The sequence below is a fragment of the Saimiri boliviensis genome, chromosome X (genome assembly GCF_048565385.1).
Source record: "Saimiri boliviensis isolate mSaiBol1 chromosome X, mSaiBol1.pri, whole genome shotgun sequence".
Lineage (NCBI taxonomy): Eukaryota > Metazoa > Chordata > Mammalia > Primates > Cebidae > Saimiri > Saimiri boliviensis.
In genome coordinates this window covers 57,625,104-57,643,320 of record NC_133470.1, presented here as the reverse complement: position 1 = coordinate 57,643,320, position 18,217 = coordinate 57,625,104, and the positions used below count along the sequence as shown (strand labels likewise).

At 40.1% G+C, this 18,217-nt stretch overlaps 1 protein-coding gene across 1 annotated transcript in view; it reads right to left on the bottom strand.

Annotated features, from left to right (window-relative positions):
- Nucleotides 1-18,217, bottom strand: part of YIPF6 (Yip1 domain family member 6) — a 38,860-nt gene that overhangs the window by 7,083 nt on the left and 13,560 nt on the right. Inside the window, exons 2-6 of the mRNA XM_003943058.4 lie at nucleotides 15,073-15,201; nucleotides 13,647-13,725; nucleotides 8,579-8,621; nucleotides 5,847-5,972; nucleotides 3,799-3,956 (exon numbers count right to left, since the gene is read on the bottom strand). Coding sequence (XP_003943107.1) covers nucleotides 3,799-3,956; nucleotides 5,847-5,972; nucleotides 8,579-8,621; nucleotides 13,647-13,725; nucleotides 15,073-15,201 — 535 coding nt within the window. The remainder of the gene's footprint in view (nucleotides 1-3,798; nucleotides 3,957-5,846; nucleotides 5,973-8,578; nucleotides 8,622-13,646; nucleotides 13,726-15,072; nucleotides 15,202-18,217) is intronic.

Sequence of the window (18,217 nt, the reverse complement as noted above, 5' to 3'; positions counted from 1 at the left end):
AGAGCTGCTGTAGCCAGACTGCTTCACTAGATTCCTCCTCTCTGGACAGGGCGTCTCTGAAAGAAAGGCTGCAGCTCCCATCTCCCTAGGACAGAGCACCTGGAGGAAGGGGCAGATGTGGGCGCAGCTTCAGCAGACTTAAAACGTTCCTGCCTGCCAGCTCTGAAGAGAGCAGTGGATCTCCCAGCACAGCAATTGAGCTCTGTTAAGGGACAGACTGCCTCCTCAAGTGGGTCTCTAACCTCAGTGCTTCCTGATTGGGAGACACCTCCCAGCAGGGGTCGACAGACACCTCACACAGGAGAGCTCTGGCTGGTATCTGACGGGTGCCCCTCTGAGATGAAGCTTCCAGAGGAAGAAGCAGGCCACAATCTTTGCTGTTCTGCAACCTCTGCTGGTGACACCCAGGCAAACAGGGTCTGGAGTAGACCTCCAGCAAATTCCAGCAGACCTGAAGCAGAGGGGCCTGCTGGAAAAAAAATTAACAAATAGAAAGAAGCAGCAACATCAACAAAATCATGTCCACACAGAAACGCCATCTGAAAGTCACCGACAGCAAAGACCAAAGGTAGATAAATCCACGAAGATAAGGAAAAGCCAGTGTAAAAAGGCTGAAAATTCCAAAAACCAGAACGCCTCTTATCCTCCAAAGGATCACAACTCCTTGCCAGCAAGGTAACAAAATTGGACAGAGAATAAGTTTGATGAAGTGACAGAAGTAGACTTCAGAAGGTGATTAATAATAAACTCCTCTGATCTAAAGGGGCATGTTTTAACCCAATGCAAGGAAGCTAAGAACCTTGAAAAAAAGGTTAGAGGAATAGCTAACTAGAATAACCAATTTAGACAAGAACATAAATGACCTGATGGAGCTGAAAACACAGCACGAGAACTCTGTGAAGCATACACAAGTATCAAACTAAATTGATCAAGTGGAAGAAAGGATATCAGAGATCGAAGATCAACTTAACGAAATAAAGCAGGAAGACAAGATTAGAGAAAAAAGAACAAAAAGGAACGAACAGAGCCTCCAAGAATTATGGGACTATGTGAAAAGACCAAACCTACCATTGATTGGTGTACCTGAAAATGACAGGGAGAATGGAACCAAGCTGGAAAACACTCTTCAGGATATTATACAGGAGAACTTCCCAAACCTAGTGAGACAGACCAAAATTCATATTCAAGAAATACAGAGAACACCACAAAGATACTCCTCAAGAAGAGCAACCCTGAGACAACTTCACCAAGTGAAACCCAAGTCAGATTCACCAAGGCTGAAATGAAGGAAAAAAATACTAAGGGCAGCCAGAGAGAAAGGCTGGATTACCAACAAAAGGAAGCCCATCAGACTAACAGTGGATCTCTCAGCAGAAACTCTACAAGCCAGAAGAGAGTAGGGGCCAGTATTCAACTTTCCTCAAGAAAAGAATTTTCAACCCAGAATTTCATATCCAGCCAAACTAAGCTTCATAAGCAAAGGAGAAATAAAATCCTTTACAGACAAGCAAATGCTGAGAGATTTTGTCACCACCAGGCCTACCTTACAAGAGCTCCTGAATGAAGTTCTAAATATGGAAAGGAAAAACTGGTACCAGTCACTGCAAAAACATACCAAATTGTAAAGACCATCAATACTACGAAGAAAGTACATCAACTAATGGGCAAAATAATCAGCATCATAATGACAGGATTGAATTCACACATAGTAGTATTAACCTTAAATATAAACAGGCTAAATGCCCCAATTAAAAGACACAGACTAGCAAATTGCATAGAGTCAAGATCCATCAGTGTGCTGTATTCAGGAGACCCATCTCTCATGCAAAGACACACATAGGCTCAAAATAAAGGGATGGAGGAAGATATACCAAGCAAATGGAGAGCAAAAAAAAAGCAAGAGTTGCAATCCTAGTCTCTGATAAAATAGACTGTAAACCAACAAAGATCAAAAGAGACAAAGAAGGGCATTACATAATGGTAAAAGGACCAATGCAACAAGAAGACCTACCGATCCTAAATATATACGCACCCAATTCAGGTGTACCCAGATACATAAAGCAAGTTCTTAACCTACAAAGAGACTAAGACTCCCACACAATAACAGTGGGAGACTTTAACACTCCACTGTCAATATAAGACAGATCAATGAGACAGAAAATTAACAAGGATATCCAGGACTTGAACTCAGATCTGGACCAAGCAAAGCTAATAGATATTTACAGAACTCTCCACCCCAAATCCACAGAATATACATTCTTCTCAGCACCACATCACACCTACTCTAAAATTGACCACATAATTGGAAGTAAATCACTCCTCAGCAAATGCAAAAGAACAGAAATCATAACAAACAGTCTCTCAGACCACAGTGCAATCAAATTAAAACTCAGGATTAAGAAACTCACTCAAAACTGCACAGCTACATGGAAACTGAACAATCTGCTCCTGAATGACTATTGAGTAAATAACAAAATGAAGGCAGAAATAAATAAGTTCTTTGAAACCAATGAGAACAAAGACACAACATACCAGAATCTCTGGGACACAGCTAAAGTAGTGTTTAGAGGGAAATTTATAGCACTAAATGCCCACAGGAGAAAGCAGGAAAGATCTAAACTCAACACCCTAACATCACAATTAAAAGAACTAAAGAAGCAAGAGCAAACAAATTCAAAAGCTAGCAGAAGACAAGAAATAACTAATACCAGAGGAGAACTGAAGGAGACAGAGACATGAAAAACCCTTCAAAAAAAATTAATGAATCCAGGAGCTGGTTTTTTTTTTTTAAGATTAACAAAATAGATAGACCACTAGCCAGACTATCAGACATCAGAGAATACTATAAACATCTCTAGGGGCTCTTCCCATGGGTAAAGTACCCAAGCTTAATATACAGTCTTTGGAATATTAATTCTGGCTCTCTCAAACCTTTATTGGATTACTTTTTAGCTTTCAACCATGTTCCAGAGCAATGAGATGTCACTACACTTAAAAATATTAAGCAGTCTATCCATTAAAGCAGAAGCTAGTGAACACTTCTAAATTTAAGCTGAAATTTTAAGAGAACTTTAGGAATGTAAAAACAATGAGCATATAGCATTCATTATCATTGCTATAGGCCCTTCCTAGTCTTTAGAAAAATGTTCTACTGAAGCAGAAAAGTGCTATATAATGATACTTACAATCTACACTAGGAAGTGGTCTAGTATAGTTCTTAAGGGTTCATGACTGCCTGGTTTGCAATTTCACTCTCTTACTCACTAGTAATGCAACCTAGGGCAAGGTGCTCAACCTCTCTGTAACTGTTCTTTATCTATAAAATGGGACTAAAAAGAGTATTTCTCTACTAGAGTTGCTGTGAGGATTAAAAAGGATAATATATATAAAGCACTTAAACAGTACCTGGCCTTTGATAAGCAACCTTTAAATGTTAATCAGTTTTATTTTAATTAGTTGGTCAGGAAAACATCAAAATCATGTCACAGTCACCTAATGCCTCGTATATGTCAGGACTGGCCTAAATGCAGTGTAATCCACTTTCCCTAAGTGGATTTTTTTTAAGAAAAAAGAAAAAAGATATGACTCTCCACATCTTCTAAGTCCAGATATCCATCTCTGGTAAGATAGACAGCATCCCCATCAATGCCTACTTAGGGAAGAGGGGTCTATGGATAATACCGTCAAGAATCAGATCACTCACATGTAACTTTGGAGTTACACTGCTCCTCATCTGGTCTTCACCTTTAAATCATGTTTTTGTCTGTTCTACTATTGTGGAAATAAGTACATACTTACCAACTATAGACCAGGCAAACATCACAATCACCACAAAAAGCCGAACCATGAAGTTTACAGGTCCTGGTCCAGCCAAAAGTACCAGCCGGCAAATCAGCATTGCTACTGTCAAGGGAAGTATACAGTAACCCAACACACAGAGGCTCTGAAAAAAAGATCTTAAAAACAAAATACATTTATAAAGATCATAAATACAGCTGATGGGTGTTATGACACAGCTGATTACACACAATTCTCTATATAATGGACTGTTGCCTCCTTCTTAGTATATAACATCTATATCCTAACATTAATTATTAAGTATGCTTTTGGATGGGTGTGGTGAGTGGCTCACACCTGTAATCCCAACACTTTGGGAGGCCGAGGTAGGTGGATCACCTGAGATCAGGAGTTCGAGACCAGCCTGGTCAACATGGTAAAACCCCATGTCTACTAAAAATACAAAAAAAATTAGGCAGGCATTGTGGCAGACACTTGTGATTCCAGCTACTTGGGAGGCTAAGGCAGGAAAATCACTTGAACCCAGGAGGTGGAGGTTGCAGTGAACTGAGCTCATGCCACTGCACTCCAGCCTGGGCGACAGAGCAAGACTCCATCTCAAAAAAAAATGAAGTACATGCTTTAATTTTCTTTCCCCATACTCTTCCTCCTCTCGAACCCCTTAAGAGTCAATCATTTAACACCAGATGATCTGCTCTAATTCCTAGAGATATGTTTCTCTGAACCTCTAAGATGGTGCTCCTTAATTCTTTCTAGCGTATAGACCTATTATACTTGAGAATTTGTTGAAAGCTATGGACCACTTGCCCCCTAAAATGTACATACTCTTCTAACACAAAAAAATCTGCCTGGCCGGGCGCGGTGGCTCAAGCCTGTAATCCCAGCACTTTGGGAGGCCGAGGCGGGTGGATCACAAGGGCGAGAGATCGAGACCATACTGGTCAACATGGTGAAACCCCGTCTCCACTAAAAATACAAAAAAAAAAAAAAATTAGCTGGGCATGGTGGCACGTGCCTGTAATCCCAGCTACTCAGGAGGCTGAGGCAGGAGAATTCCTTGAACCCAGGAGGCGGAGGTTGCGGTGAGCCGAGATCGCGCCATTGCACTCCAGCCTGGGTAACAAGAGCGAAACTCCATCTCAAAAAAAAAAAAAAAAAATCTGCCTATGATTTCAGGGCCCGGAGAGAGCATGTGAAGCTTATCAAAAGACCTCAGATTATTTAAGATAATTTAACTCAACAAGGTTATCCCTGTCCAGTGGTAGTGGTTTTAAGAACACTTCTCAGCCGGGCGCGGTGGCTCAAGCCTGTAATCCCAGAACTTTGGGAGGCAGAGGCGGGTGGATCACAAGGTCGAGAGATCGAGACCATCCTGGTCAACATGGTGAAACCCCGTCTCTACTAAAAATACAAAATATTAGCTGGGCATGGTGGCGCGTGCCTGTAATCCCAGCTACTCAGGAGGCTGAGGCGGGAGAATTGCTTGAACCCAGGAGGTGGAGGTTGCGGTGAGCTGAGATCGCGCCATTGCACTCCAGCCTGGGTAACAAGAGCGAAACTCTGTCTAAAAAAAAAAAAAAAAAAAAAAAAGAACACTTCTCTTTGGCCCTTATTTAATTTGATTTTTCTTTTAAAAAAAAATATCAGGCCAGGCATGGTGGCTCATGTCTGTAATCCCAGCACTTTGGTAGGCCAAGGTGGGAGGATCACTTGAGTCCAGGAGTTCAAGACCAGCCTAAGTAGTACAGTGAGACCCTGTCTCTACAAAAAAAAATTTTTTTTAATTAGCCAGGCATAGTAGCATATGCCTGTAGTCCCAGCTACTCGGGATGCTGGGGCAGGAGGATCCCAGCTACTTGGGATGCTAAGATTGAGAGGCAGAGGCTGCAGTAAGCCATGATTACACCAATGCACTCCAGCCTGGGGGACGGAGTGAGATCCTGTCTCAAACAAAAAAAAAAAAAAAAATTCTAACTAGCTTGTCTTCCTTAATCTAAGATATACTACTTGCAAAGGAGAAAAAAAGAGTGCATTTTGATAATACTTACATGTTCCCTCCAAGAAGTTTTGAGTTGAGGGTGATGGTAACTGCACCAAACCAGACAATGACAAACACCTCTGCAAACTGGGGCCCTCCATCTTTTTCACTATCTGCAGAGTCTCTTTGCAGCATTCTGAGAAAAGGAAACAGCATAAGAATTGCTTAATCTTTTACTCACAACAACAAAGTTAAGGCATAAGTTCTCAAACTCTGAATCAGATTCCTGTGCTACACCTCACCTTAAGATCTGTAATATGCAGGTTGTGCTAAAAGAGAAATGGCACAAGTATTTGGAAAGGCTGCCTTATTGCAAATTCCAAATGCCTCAGGACTACAAAGGGTGCTCCATTTGACCTTGTTGAAATGTTTAAATGGATTACTGAAGACCTTTTTTGTTTAAGCGGAGGTTATAAATTGAAGGGTCAAATGTGGCTCACAGATACGAGGTTTTGGGCTTATATAATATTTAAGATGATTTGGATTTAAGTAGACATTATTTTATTTCACATAAGAATATGAATTTCTAGATTTTCTTGAAAAAAAAAAACAAAAAAACAACTAATTAGACTTTCTAACACCGAGCCAGCATTCCAACACTGCAGCAATAAAATATAACTGACATAGGTGCAAGGGGCTTACAGCCACCATATCACTAATACATGCATTTAGGTTACTTCTCTAGCCTTTAGACACATCTGAACTTATAATTCTTGGGTTAAGGTTTCAGTTGAGATATTTAAACATGGAAATAGGCCAGGTATGGTTGCTCAGTCTATAATCTCAGCACTGTGGGAGGCCAAGGCAGGCAGATCGCTTGAGGCCAGGAGATTGAGACCAGCCTGAGCAACATGACAAAACCCCCGTCTCCACAAAAAATAAAAAATTAGCTGGCCATGGTGGTGCACACCTGTAGTCCTAGCTACTAGGAAGGCTAAGCTGGGAGAATTGCTTGAGCCTAGGAGGTTGAGGCTGCAGTGAGCTATAATCACACCACTGATTCAGCCTGGGTAACCGAATGAAACTCTGCCTCAAAACAAAATAAAAATAATAAATAAAAATGAAAACAGTCTATAAGCCTATTTTGTGGTTGATTTTTTTAAAAATTAAAACATACAGATTATTACTAAAGGGTTTTGCTTTGGAACTGAGTAGTTGAACAGCCACTTAAATATCCTTTCTTTGTCTAAGAATTTTACAGATGTAAATAAACAGTTTTGAATATTTAGACAGTGTTAGTAGCAAGAAAAATAATAACTGTAAGCTCACAACCTCTTCTTATTAAACAGTATAGAGAAGTCACGCTGTAAGTCTTTCTTGCCCTGCTACACTGCTTGGCAGTATGCACAGGCTTTTTTATTCTATGCTATGCATATTCCATTCCAAGTCCTGACAACCAGATGCAAAGAATGTGCCAGCACTCATCACTTGTTGTCTGGAATCCCTATTGCTTCAGCATGGTATGATGGAAAGAATATTAACTAGCCTGGAAGGCAAGAGACCCAGAAACTGATCCTAGTTCTGTCACTAGATATGTCACTTGATGTCCTGGGACTCCAGTTTTCTATATAACTAAGTGGGGTTAAACTATATAATTTATAAGATTAATCTTTCAAAACTAAACATATACATAGAAGCTTGGGACTTCTAATATAAACCCCTCTATCAAGGCATTAGGGTGCGTCCCTTGACATGGTTATTAAAAGCATAAGAAATAACACTCTACATTATTACCTAAATTAATATATGCTCAATTTAAATTTAAAAAATTAGAGAAGTCGGCAAGAAACTTAGTGAATTTAGAACCATAAAGGGTTAAGCCTAGAAAGGACCCTCAACTGTCTCCCTTTACAGATATGGAAGAGGAGATCTGGAGTGACCAGGTGGGAAGAGAAGTGTAATGAACTGTACAGGTACAGAATAAGTAGTGAGGAAACCTGAGGTTGAATCTCAGGTCTTCCACTGATTATTTGATCTTAGTTAAATCCTCAACCTTTTTGAATCGAAGCTTGTTCGTCAATTAAAAAAAAGAAAGAAAGAAAGAAAGAAAATAATTTTATTTATTGCTATAAGGTTAAAATAAGAGAAATTATTTAAAAGTTTTCTGCAAACTGGGAAAAATTATACAAACATTGGTTATTAGTAACGCAAAGTCACATAGTTATCCAATAGCAGAGTCAAAATGAGAACTCGGAACTGAATTTCAGGGCAGTATTTTTTTCCACTCTATCAATGGTTATATTCCTCTCTCTACTGTAACCTTCCTCTCCTTCCTCTGTCCTCTTCCTCTCCATACAATGTGTATGGAAAAGTATGACACTCTGAAACATGATCTTGCTTTTTAACTCTACTACTTCTATTCTAATTTATTCTCATTCTCATTCTTCTTTTTAGTAAGAGTTACAGAGAATTATGTTTGCAAAGGGTGCTTAAACCTATAAATATTTAATTCACTTAGTTTAATAATGGGAAGGAACAAGAGAGTAAATGAATAAATAAATGTTTGTGGAACAGACATGGCTAAAACAGACTAAAATGTCATTGATTAAGGAAGGTGAGCCTAATTTCATCATTTTTTAATTGATTTGGAAAGTGACTTTTGAGGCTTAAATACCTAAGGAGTACAACATGTCATACAAGTCCTAAATGAAATATTCAATCAAAATCCCCCACAATTTTGAAAATCCACAAAAAAAGTCTACTCTAGCTCAAATGATAAAGAAAGAAAATGCAAGTACTTACAATGCCAGTGTCACACAAAGGATCAAAGGGCCCCACAAATCCCCTACAAGACAGAAGCAAAGGTAGTATTTTCTATCTTATTCCAATAGCTACCTCTTGCACTCCTGGAATTCAGACATCAAGGCTCTCTTTGTCTGCTGAAGCCTTCCTACCTCTCCTCTCCCACTACCTGCCCTCCCTGTCCCCTAATCCTGAATGCACTTCTTCACATAGACTTTAAGTTTTGTTTACTTCATATCCCACAAACCACCCTTCCCTTCTCCCCATCTACTAAGCCACATACTATCATGCTATAATTAAAGACCAATGGACAGTCAGTTCCCTACCTGACACTCAGAAAAAAAGACTACAGCCAAGGAACTTTACCGGTCAGAGACTGCATTAGACAAGGCAAGTATAATCATACTCAGTTCACAAATACAAAAAATGAAGATGAGAAGGAAATTACTTGCTCAACTTTATATGTGGAGGTGGCACCAGAACCTAGGGCTTCTGATTCTGGTTTTTGTTGTTGTTGTTGTTGTTGTTGTTGTTGTTTTGAGATGGAGTTTCCCTCTTGTTGCCCAGGCCGGAGTGCAATGGTGCAATCTCAGCTCATAGCATCCTCTGCCTCCAGGTTCAAGTGATTCTCCTGCTTCAGCCTCCCAAGTAGCTGAGATTACAGGCACCCACCACCATGCCCAGCTAATTTCGTATTTTTAGTAGAGACAGGGTTTCACCATGTTGGCCAGGATTGTCTCGAACTCCTGACATCAGGTGATCCACCTACCTTGGCCTCCCAAAGTGCTGGGATTGCAGGTGTGAGCCACGGCATCTGGCCTGATTCCTTTTTTTAAATTTTTTTGAGACAGGGTCTCACTGTTGCCAGTGGTGTGATGATGGATCACTGGAGCCTCAACCTCCCAGGCTCAGGTGATCCTCCTACCTCAGCCTCCTGAGTAGCTGGGAACTAAAGGTACATGCCACCACACCCGACTGATTTTTGTAGTTTTTGTAAAGATGTAGTTTCGCCATGTTGCCCAGGCTGGTCTCAAACTTCTGGCCTCAAGCGATTCACCGACCTCAGCCTCCCAAAGTGCTGAGATTACAGGCATAAGCCACCACTCCCAGCCTGGTCTTTTGATTGTTAGACCAAAGCTCTTGCCATCTGTCACACTGCTTCCATTTTATAATTAGTATATTGAATTAATATAGAGTTGCTGTTCTTCTAGGTGAAAAAACAGCCCACTATGGGTAATTTCACAAGGTTAAACTTTAACAAATAACATATGAAAGCTTTCTGAAAACTGAAAAAGGCTCTGTAGGCTCTGCCAACATCAGATCTAGCAAACATGGTCCTCAATCAAAGCTGCAGGCTAGGCGTAGTGGCTCACGCCTGTAATCCTAGCACTTTGGAAGGCCGAGGCAGGCAGATCGCCTAAGCTCAGGAGTTTGAGACCAGCCTGGGCAACATGATAAAACTCTGTCTTTACTAAAATACAAAATATTTGCTGGGCATGGTGGTATGTGCCTGTAATCCCAGCTACTCAGAAGGCTGAGGCATGGGAATTACTTGAAACTGGGTGGCAGAGGTTGCAGTGAGCCAAGATCACGCCACTGGCACTCCAGCCTGGGTAACAGAGCAAGACTCCATCTCAAAAAAAATAAATAAATAAAAATAAAAGCTGCTGAGTGATTTGGCCTGTAATCCCAGCACTCTGGGAAGCTGAGGCAGGAAGATCACTTGAGGTCAGAAGTTCGAGACCAGCCTGGCTAACATGGTGAAACCCCGTCTCTACTAAAAATATAAAAAAATTAGCCAGGCGTGGTGGCACATGCCTGTAATCTCAGCTACTTGGGAGGCTGCAGCAGGAGAATCGCTTGAACCTGGGAGATGGAGGTTGCAGTGAGCCAAGATCACACCAACTACACTCCAGCCTGCATGACAGAGCAAGACCCCATCTCAAAAAAACAAAAAAAGCTGCTGAGTGATTTGTATGCCAACAGTTTAGTAGCACACAGCTTAGAGCACAATTACCTTCCTCAACTCAATCCATAAAGGCACATATCCCACATCTAACTTTAACTTCACATGTATATAACCTTACCCAAGAGAGGAATGCAAACTTATATACTTAATAGTGTTTATTTTTAATTCTATAACTAATTTTGACACCACTGTGGAAAATTTAGAAAAGATGTAAAAAACTATAATCCTACCACTTCTATTAAAACTGCTGCTAATTTCATTATTTTTTTTTTAACTTCTCAGCTTAAAAACTCAATTCAAGTATAGTCATGTGCCACATAATGACATTTTGGTCAATGATAGTGGTCCCATAAAATCATAATGGAGCTGAAAAATTTCTATCACCTAATGACATCTAGTACAACACATTACTCACAAGTCTGTGGTGATGCTGGTATAAACAAACCTAGTATGTTGCCAGTCATATAAAAATATAGCATGGTTATGTATACTACATAATACTGTACTTGATAATGATAAAAAATGACTATGTTACTGTGGTTTATGTATTTATTATACTATACTTTTCATTGTTACATTGGAGTATACATTTACTTAAAAAAAAAAAAAAAAGTTCAGCCTGGGTAACATAGCGAGACCCTGTCTCTACAAAAAAAAAATTATTTTTTTTTAGACAGAGTTTCTCTCTTGTCACCAAGGCTGGAATGCAATGGCACAATGTTGGCTCACTGTAACCTCCACCTCACAGGTTCAAGTGATTCTCCCGCCTCAGCCTCCCGAGTAACTGGGACTACAGGCGCTTGCCACCAGGGTCAGCTAATTGGGACTACAGGCACTTGCCACCAGGGTCAGCTAATTTTTGTATTTTTAATAGAGACAGGGTTTCGCCATATTGACCAGGCTGGTCTGGAACTCCTGACCTCAGGTGATCCACCCACCTTGACCTGACGAAGTGCTGGGATTAGAAGCCTGAGGCACTGTGCCCGGCCACATTTTTTTTTTAAAAAGTTAGCCAGGCACAGTGGCACAGGCTCTGGGCATAGGAGGCTAGGGTGGGAGAATGGCTTGAGCCCAGGAGTTTGAGGCCATAGTAAGGTAGAATCACGTCCCTGCACTCCAGCCTGAGTGACAGAGCAAGATCCCATCTCTAAAAAAAAAAAAAAAAAAAAAAAAGTTAACCATAACACAGTCTCAGGCAAATCCTTTGGGAGATATTCCAGAAGAAGGCATTGTTATCATCGAAGATGGCAGTTTCATGTGTGTTAATGCTCCAGAAGACCTTCCAACAGGACAGATACAGAGGTAGAAGACAATTGTACTGATGATCTAATCTGACCCTGTGAAGGCCTAGACCAGTGTGTGTGCTTTTGTCTTGGTTTTTAACAAAAAGTTGAAAAAATTAAACATTGGCTGAGCACAGTGGCTCTTGCCTGTAATCCAGCACTTTGGGAGGCTGAGATGGGCAGATTGCTTGAGGACAGGAGTTTGAGACAAGCCTGGCAACCCAGAGAGACCCCCATCTATATAAAATATTTAAAAACTAGTAAAGCATAGTGTTGCATACCTGCAGTCCCAGCTACTCAGGAGACTGCGGCAGAAGGACTGCTTAAGCCCAGGAGTTTGAGGCTGCAGTGAGCCATGATTATGCCACTGCATTTCAGCCTGGTTAACAGAGTGAGACCCTGTCTGTTTTGACAGAACTCTAATAAAGAAAGCAGTCATCAGACTAAATGATGGGCTTGAAAATGGAACTGTCAATAAAGGTACTATTAATTTGTTAATTGTTTATGGGTATTTACTATTATATTAACATTTAGGCTTGGAGTGGTGACTCTTGCCTGTAATCCCAGAAGTATGGGAGGCTGAGGCAGGTGGATCACTTCAGGTTAGGAGTTTGAGACAAGCCTGGTGGATGTGGCAAAACCTTGTCTCTACTAAAAATAAAAAAATTAGCAAGGTGTGGTGGCAGGCACCTGTAATCCCAGCTATTCTGGAGGCTGAGGAAGAAGAATCGTTTGAACCCTGGAGGCAAAGGTTGCAGTAAACTGAGATTGTGCCATTGCATTCCAGCCTGGGAAACAGAGTGAGACTCCATGTCAAAAAACTAACAAACAAAAATTTGAACATTTGTCTTTCCCTTGGAGATCATTAATTCTTTAAGTGTCAGCAGCTTCCAGGAATATTATGTAATATATGTAGTATATGTAAATATTATGTATTAGCAGCTTCCAGAAATGTATTTTGTAGTAACCATTAGAGCATTTTTTTTAAATTTATGTATTTTATTCATTGAGACAGATCTCACTCTGTCACTTAGGCTAGGGTGCAGTGACGCAGTCACGGCTCACTATAGCCTTGATCTTGGCTCAAGCAATCCTCCCACCTCAGCCACCCAAGTAGCTAGGACTACAGGCATGTGCTACCAGGCCTGGCTAATTTTTTTTTATTTTTAGTAAAAATGAGGTCTCACCCTGTTGCCCAGGCTGGTCTCAAACTCCTGAGCTCAAACAATTCTCCTGCCTCAGTCTCTCAAAATGCTGGGAGTATGAGCCACCATGCCTGGCCAGTATATATTTATTGATGAGGACAATATAATAAGCAAAATCTTTCAATCTCTAAGATTCCAATCTAAATTTTTAATTTCTGCCTGTAATCCTAGCACTTTGGGAAGCCAAGGCGGGTGGATCACCTAAGGTCAAGAGTTCGAGACCAGCCTGGCCAACATGGTGAAACCCCTGTCTCTATTAAAAATACAAAAATAATTAGCCGGGTGTGGTGGCAGGTGCCTTTCATCCCAGCTACTCAGGAGGCTGAGGCATGAGAATTGCTTGAACCCAGGTAGCGGAGGTTGCAGTGAGCAGAGATTGTACCACTGCTCTCTGGCCTGGGAGTCAGAGTGAGACTGTCTCAAAATAAAATAAAATAAAATTTTAATTTCTGCCAATAGTTTGATTTACATATTCATATTCATTTACATATTTTCTGATCCTGCAAAATGATGTCAGTTTTATTACCACAGAGCCTTTGCCTTATAAAGTACTTACGATAAAGGTACAGTGAGATAAATAAAGTAAACCCTTAAAAACCTCATATACTTACAATCTCTCAAAAGAGTATTACTTTTCCTTGGGTACAAAACATGCATGAATTTTTTCCCAACAGCTTTTAGATCACGCATCTGAAAAACAGAAACAACTTGTTGTATTGTGATGACCAAGGTTGTGAGCAGCCTTACTTAATTTGCTAAAATTTCTTTTATTTCAATCTCCTGGAAACTCTTCATTGAATTTTCCAGATAATTCCAGTTCAATTCCTTCACTACACAAAGCAGAGAGGTAGGGCATGCTTTTTCTATTAACTCCTTAAGCCAACTTTTAATAGTTTTCCACATCTGTTTTGATCTGCTCTGTTTTGATGTTGAAAAATCCATAAAGGAGAAACACAGCCCTCACAATAGTCTGCTTAAAGAAACTAAAACAATTGCACTACAAAAAGCTGCTCTACAAAACAGTATGTGACATTCAATTCATAGAAGATGAGTCCCAAGGGCCAATTAGCCTGCTCTCTAGCTGTCGTATTCTTTGAAATATATAAAATAAATTTCCAACATTCCCAATTTAATTGGTAAATGAATCTTAGAAGCCAGATACAAAAAAATCAAGAAACTGGAGGAAGGGTTCAGTAATACAAACACAACCTCTCAAAGTACCACTGAGCTAATTCTGCTTTAGTTTTTTTCACCTAGTTTTATCCATGTTATTAAACACTTTGTAAACATAATTTTTAATAGTTGTTCAGCATCCCACTACAAAGATATAATATAATTTACTTAACTAATATCTCATCTGTTGTTCATCTATTTCTAGCTTCCCCTATTACAAAGAATGCTATAATAAACATCTTTGTATATTGATATTTTTATGTTGAAAATTTTTGTTTTACTTTTGAAAACTTTCCTTATACTATATTTGGAGAAGTATGATAATATAATGATTTTAAAAGATTTGGACATTTTAAGATTTTTTTTTTTTTTTTTTTGAGACTGAGTCTCGCTCTGTCACCCAGGTTGGAGCGCAGTGGCACGATCTCAACTCACTGCAACCTTCACACCTCCCAGGTTCAAGCGATTTTCCTGCCTCAGTCTCCCGAGTAGCTGCGATTACAGGCACATGCCACCATGTCCGGTCAATTCTTGTATTTTTAGTATTTTAGTAGAGATGGAGTTTCACCATGTTAGCCAGGCTGGTCTCGAACTCCTGAGCTCAGGTGATCCACCTGCCTCGGCCTCCCAAAGTGCTGAGATTATAGGAGCAAGCCACCACGCATAGCTAAGATTCTTAATATGCATTATAACCAAACTGCTCTCCAAAAAAGCTGTAACAAATTATTCTCTAGGATAAAATATTAAACTTCGGTATATAAAATATATTCAAAATCAGTGAACCAAATGAAAATATTGCAAAGTACTATTAGTTACTTAGTTCCATGATGCTGGACAGAAGTTCTCTCAAGTAGTCTAACTTACGATGGTACTGTGAACAGATTCGTTTAATGTGGAGCTGTCAAATTCCCGGATGCGAGATCTTATAGGAATGGTGATTTCTCCTTCTACTGGAATGTCTTGTGAGATGGATATATCTGAAAGGCCTGCAAACTGAGAAGAGTCAGGGGGCAAAAAGTAAGCCTGTAATAAACCGAAGCATTCCTCATATATATCATCATTTCCTAGAGAGTAGGGACCATGTACTTTGTAGGGTTTTACATAGGAAAGGAGGTGTTAGCTCAACAGACATTAAGCAATGCAGTTAACTATAATTCTCAAATCTATTTCTTTAAAGATGAAACATAATGAAATAACGAAAGTAAATGTCATACAGACCTTCTTGCCTATCAACATTTAGCATAAATTCTTCACATGGTATAAGCTAACAAGACTGAGATAATAATTACAAAGTTATTAAAAAGTGACCTTTTAGCAATCATTCTTAGAACGGCCACATTTCTGTTGCACTTCTGCTCCCTAGCAGGCTCTAGTGGCCTCTGCTGGCTAAAAAAGAGCATTACATGAACCATAAAGGCAACTGGGAGGAACAGGGAAGTAGCAAACACACCTTGATTACACTCTTTACAGGTTACCTGGCAATCACAGAGCAAATAAAATTTTCAAAGTGAATGAAGAATGTGAACTTTTTTTTTTTTTAGATGGAGTTTGGCTCTTGTTACCAAGGCTGGAGTGCAATGGCACCATCTCGGCTCACCACAACCTCTGCCTCCTGGGTTCAGGCAATTCTCCTGCCTCAGCCTCCTGAGTAGCTGGGATTATAGGCACGTGCCACCATGCCCAGCTAATGGTTTTGTATTTTTAGTAGAGATGGGGTTTCACCATGTTGACCAGGATGGTCTCGATCTCTTGACCTCGTGATCCACCCGCCTCGGCCTCCCAAAGTGCTGGGATTACAGGTGTGAGCCACGGCACCCAGCCCAAGAATGTGAACTTTTAAATTCATGCTCATCTGTCAAATTTTATTACAACCGAAACTCGAATCTACAAATTCCTAAGAAAATAGAGGCAATGCCTTCTCATATAGTTTTTGGCCCAGTAGGCATCATTTTTTGTGGGTAACAGTTGCAGATAAACGAAACACAAGACAGTATACTGAAATTTTAGAAAGAATGAGGATGTTCAAAAACTTGTAAAAGGCCGAACATGGTGGCTCACGCCTGTAATCCCTCCTTAGGGAGGCTGAGGTGGACGGATCACCTGAGGTCGGGAGTTCAACACGAGCCTGACCAACATGGAGAAACCCCATCTCTACTGAAAATACAAAATTAGACAGGCATGTTGGTGCATGCATGCTTGTAATCCCAGCTACTCAGGAGGCTGAGGCAAGATAATCACTTGAACCTGGGAGGCAGAGGTTGTGGTGAGTCGAGATTGCACCATTGCACTCCAGCCTGGACAATAAAAGTGAAACTCTGTCTCAAATAAATAAATAAATATGAAGAACTTATAAAAAACAATTTCTTTACTTTTTTTTTTTTTTTTGAGACTGAGTTTCGCTTTTGTTACCCAGGCTGGAGTGCAATGGCGCGATCTCGGCTCACCGCAACCTCCGCCTCCTGGGTTCAGGCAATTCTCCTGCCTCAGCCTCCTGAGAAGCTGGGATTACAGGCACGTGCCACCATGCCCAGCTACTTTTTTGTATTTTTAGTAGAGACGGAGTTTCACCATGTTGACCAGGATGGTCTTGATCTCTTGACCTCGTGATCCACCCGCCTCGGCCTCCCAAACTGCTGGGATTACAGGCTTGAGCCACCGCGCACGGTCAAAAACAATTTCTTAATGACAGTCATATTTCTTAAATAATGAAATATGCCATATGATTTTTTTTTAAGTTTTCCTATAGAGGAAAGAATGGAATAGAATAGAGCAGGCAGGAAGAGAAACTAGGCTTTTTTTCAATATATGTTGTTCTATATATATCTCTTGCAATCACATAAACAGTTCACACAATTATGAAACAAAATTAAAATTTGAACAAAGCAATCCCTGAAATTGAGAGAAAAATTAAACCAATGAAACTACCACTTATTGAATTAAACACACAACCACAAAGACAGCACCTATTTCAAGTGACTATATAACACTGTAATTTGACTTCTGATTAAGATATAGGAAGCTGGGCTACAGTAATCAAAACAGCATGGTACTGGTATCAAAACAGAGATATAGACCAATGGAACAGAACAGAAGCCTCAGAGGAGACACAACATATCTACAACCATCCGATCTTTGACAAACCTGACAAAAACAAGCAATGGGGAAAGGAGTCCCTGTTTAATAAATGGTGTTGGGAAAACTGGCTAGTCATGTGCAGAAAGCAGAAACTGGACCCCTTCCTGACACCTTACACTAAAATTAACTCCAGATGGATTAAAGACTTAAACATCAGATCTAACACCATAAAAACCCTAGAAGAAAATCTAGGCAAAACCATTCAGGACATAGGCGTAGGCAAGGACTTCACGACCAAAACGCCAAAAGCATTGGCAACAAAAGCCAAAAGAGACAAATGGGACCTAATCAAACTCCACAGCTTCTGCATGGCAAAAGAAACAGTCATTACAGTGAATTGGCAACCAACAGAATGGGAAAAAATTTTTGCAGTCTACCCATCTGACAAAGGGCTGATATCCAGAATTTACAAAGAACTGAAACAGATTTACAAGAAAAAAACAAACAAGCCCATTCAAAAGTGGGCGAAGGATATGAACAGACACTTTACAAAAGAAGACATATAAGAGGCCAACAAACATATGAAAAAATGCTCATCATCACTGGTCATTAGAGAAATGCAAATCAAAACTACATTGAGATACCATCTCACACCAGTTAGAATGGCGATCATTAAAAAATCTGGAGACAACAGATGCTGGAGAGGGTGTGGAGAAATAGGAACACTTTTACACTGTTGGTGGGAATGTAAATTAGTTCAATCATTGTGGAAGACAGTGTGGCAATTCCTCAATGACCTAAAAATAGAAATCCCATTTGACCCAGCGATCCCATTACTGGGTATATATCCAAAGGATTATAAATCATTCTACTATAAGGACACATGCACACAAATGTTCATTGGAGCACTGTTTACAATAGCAAAGACCTGGAA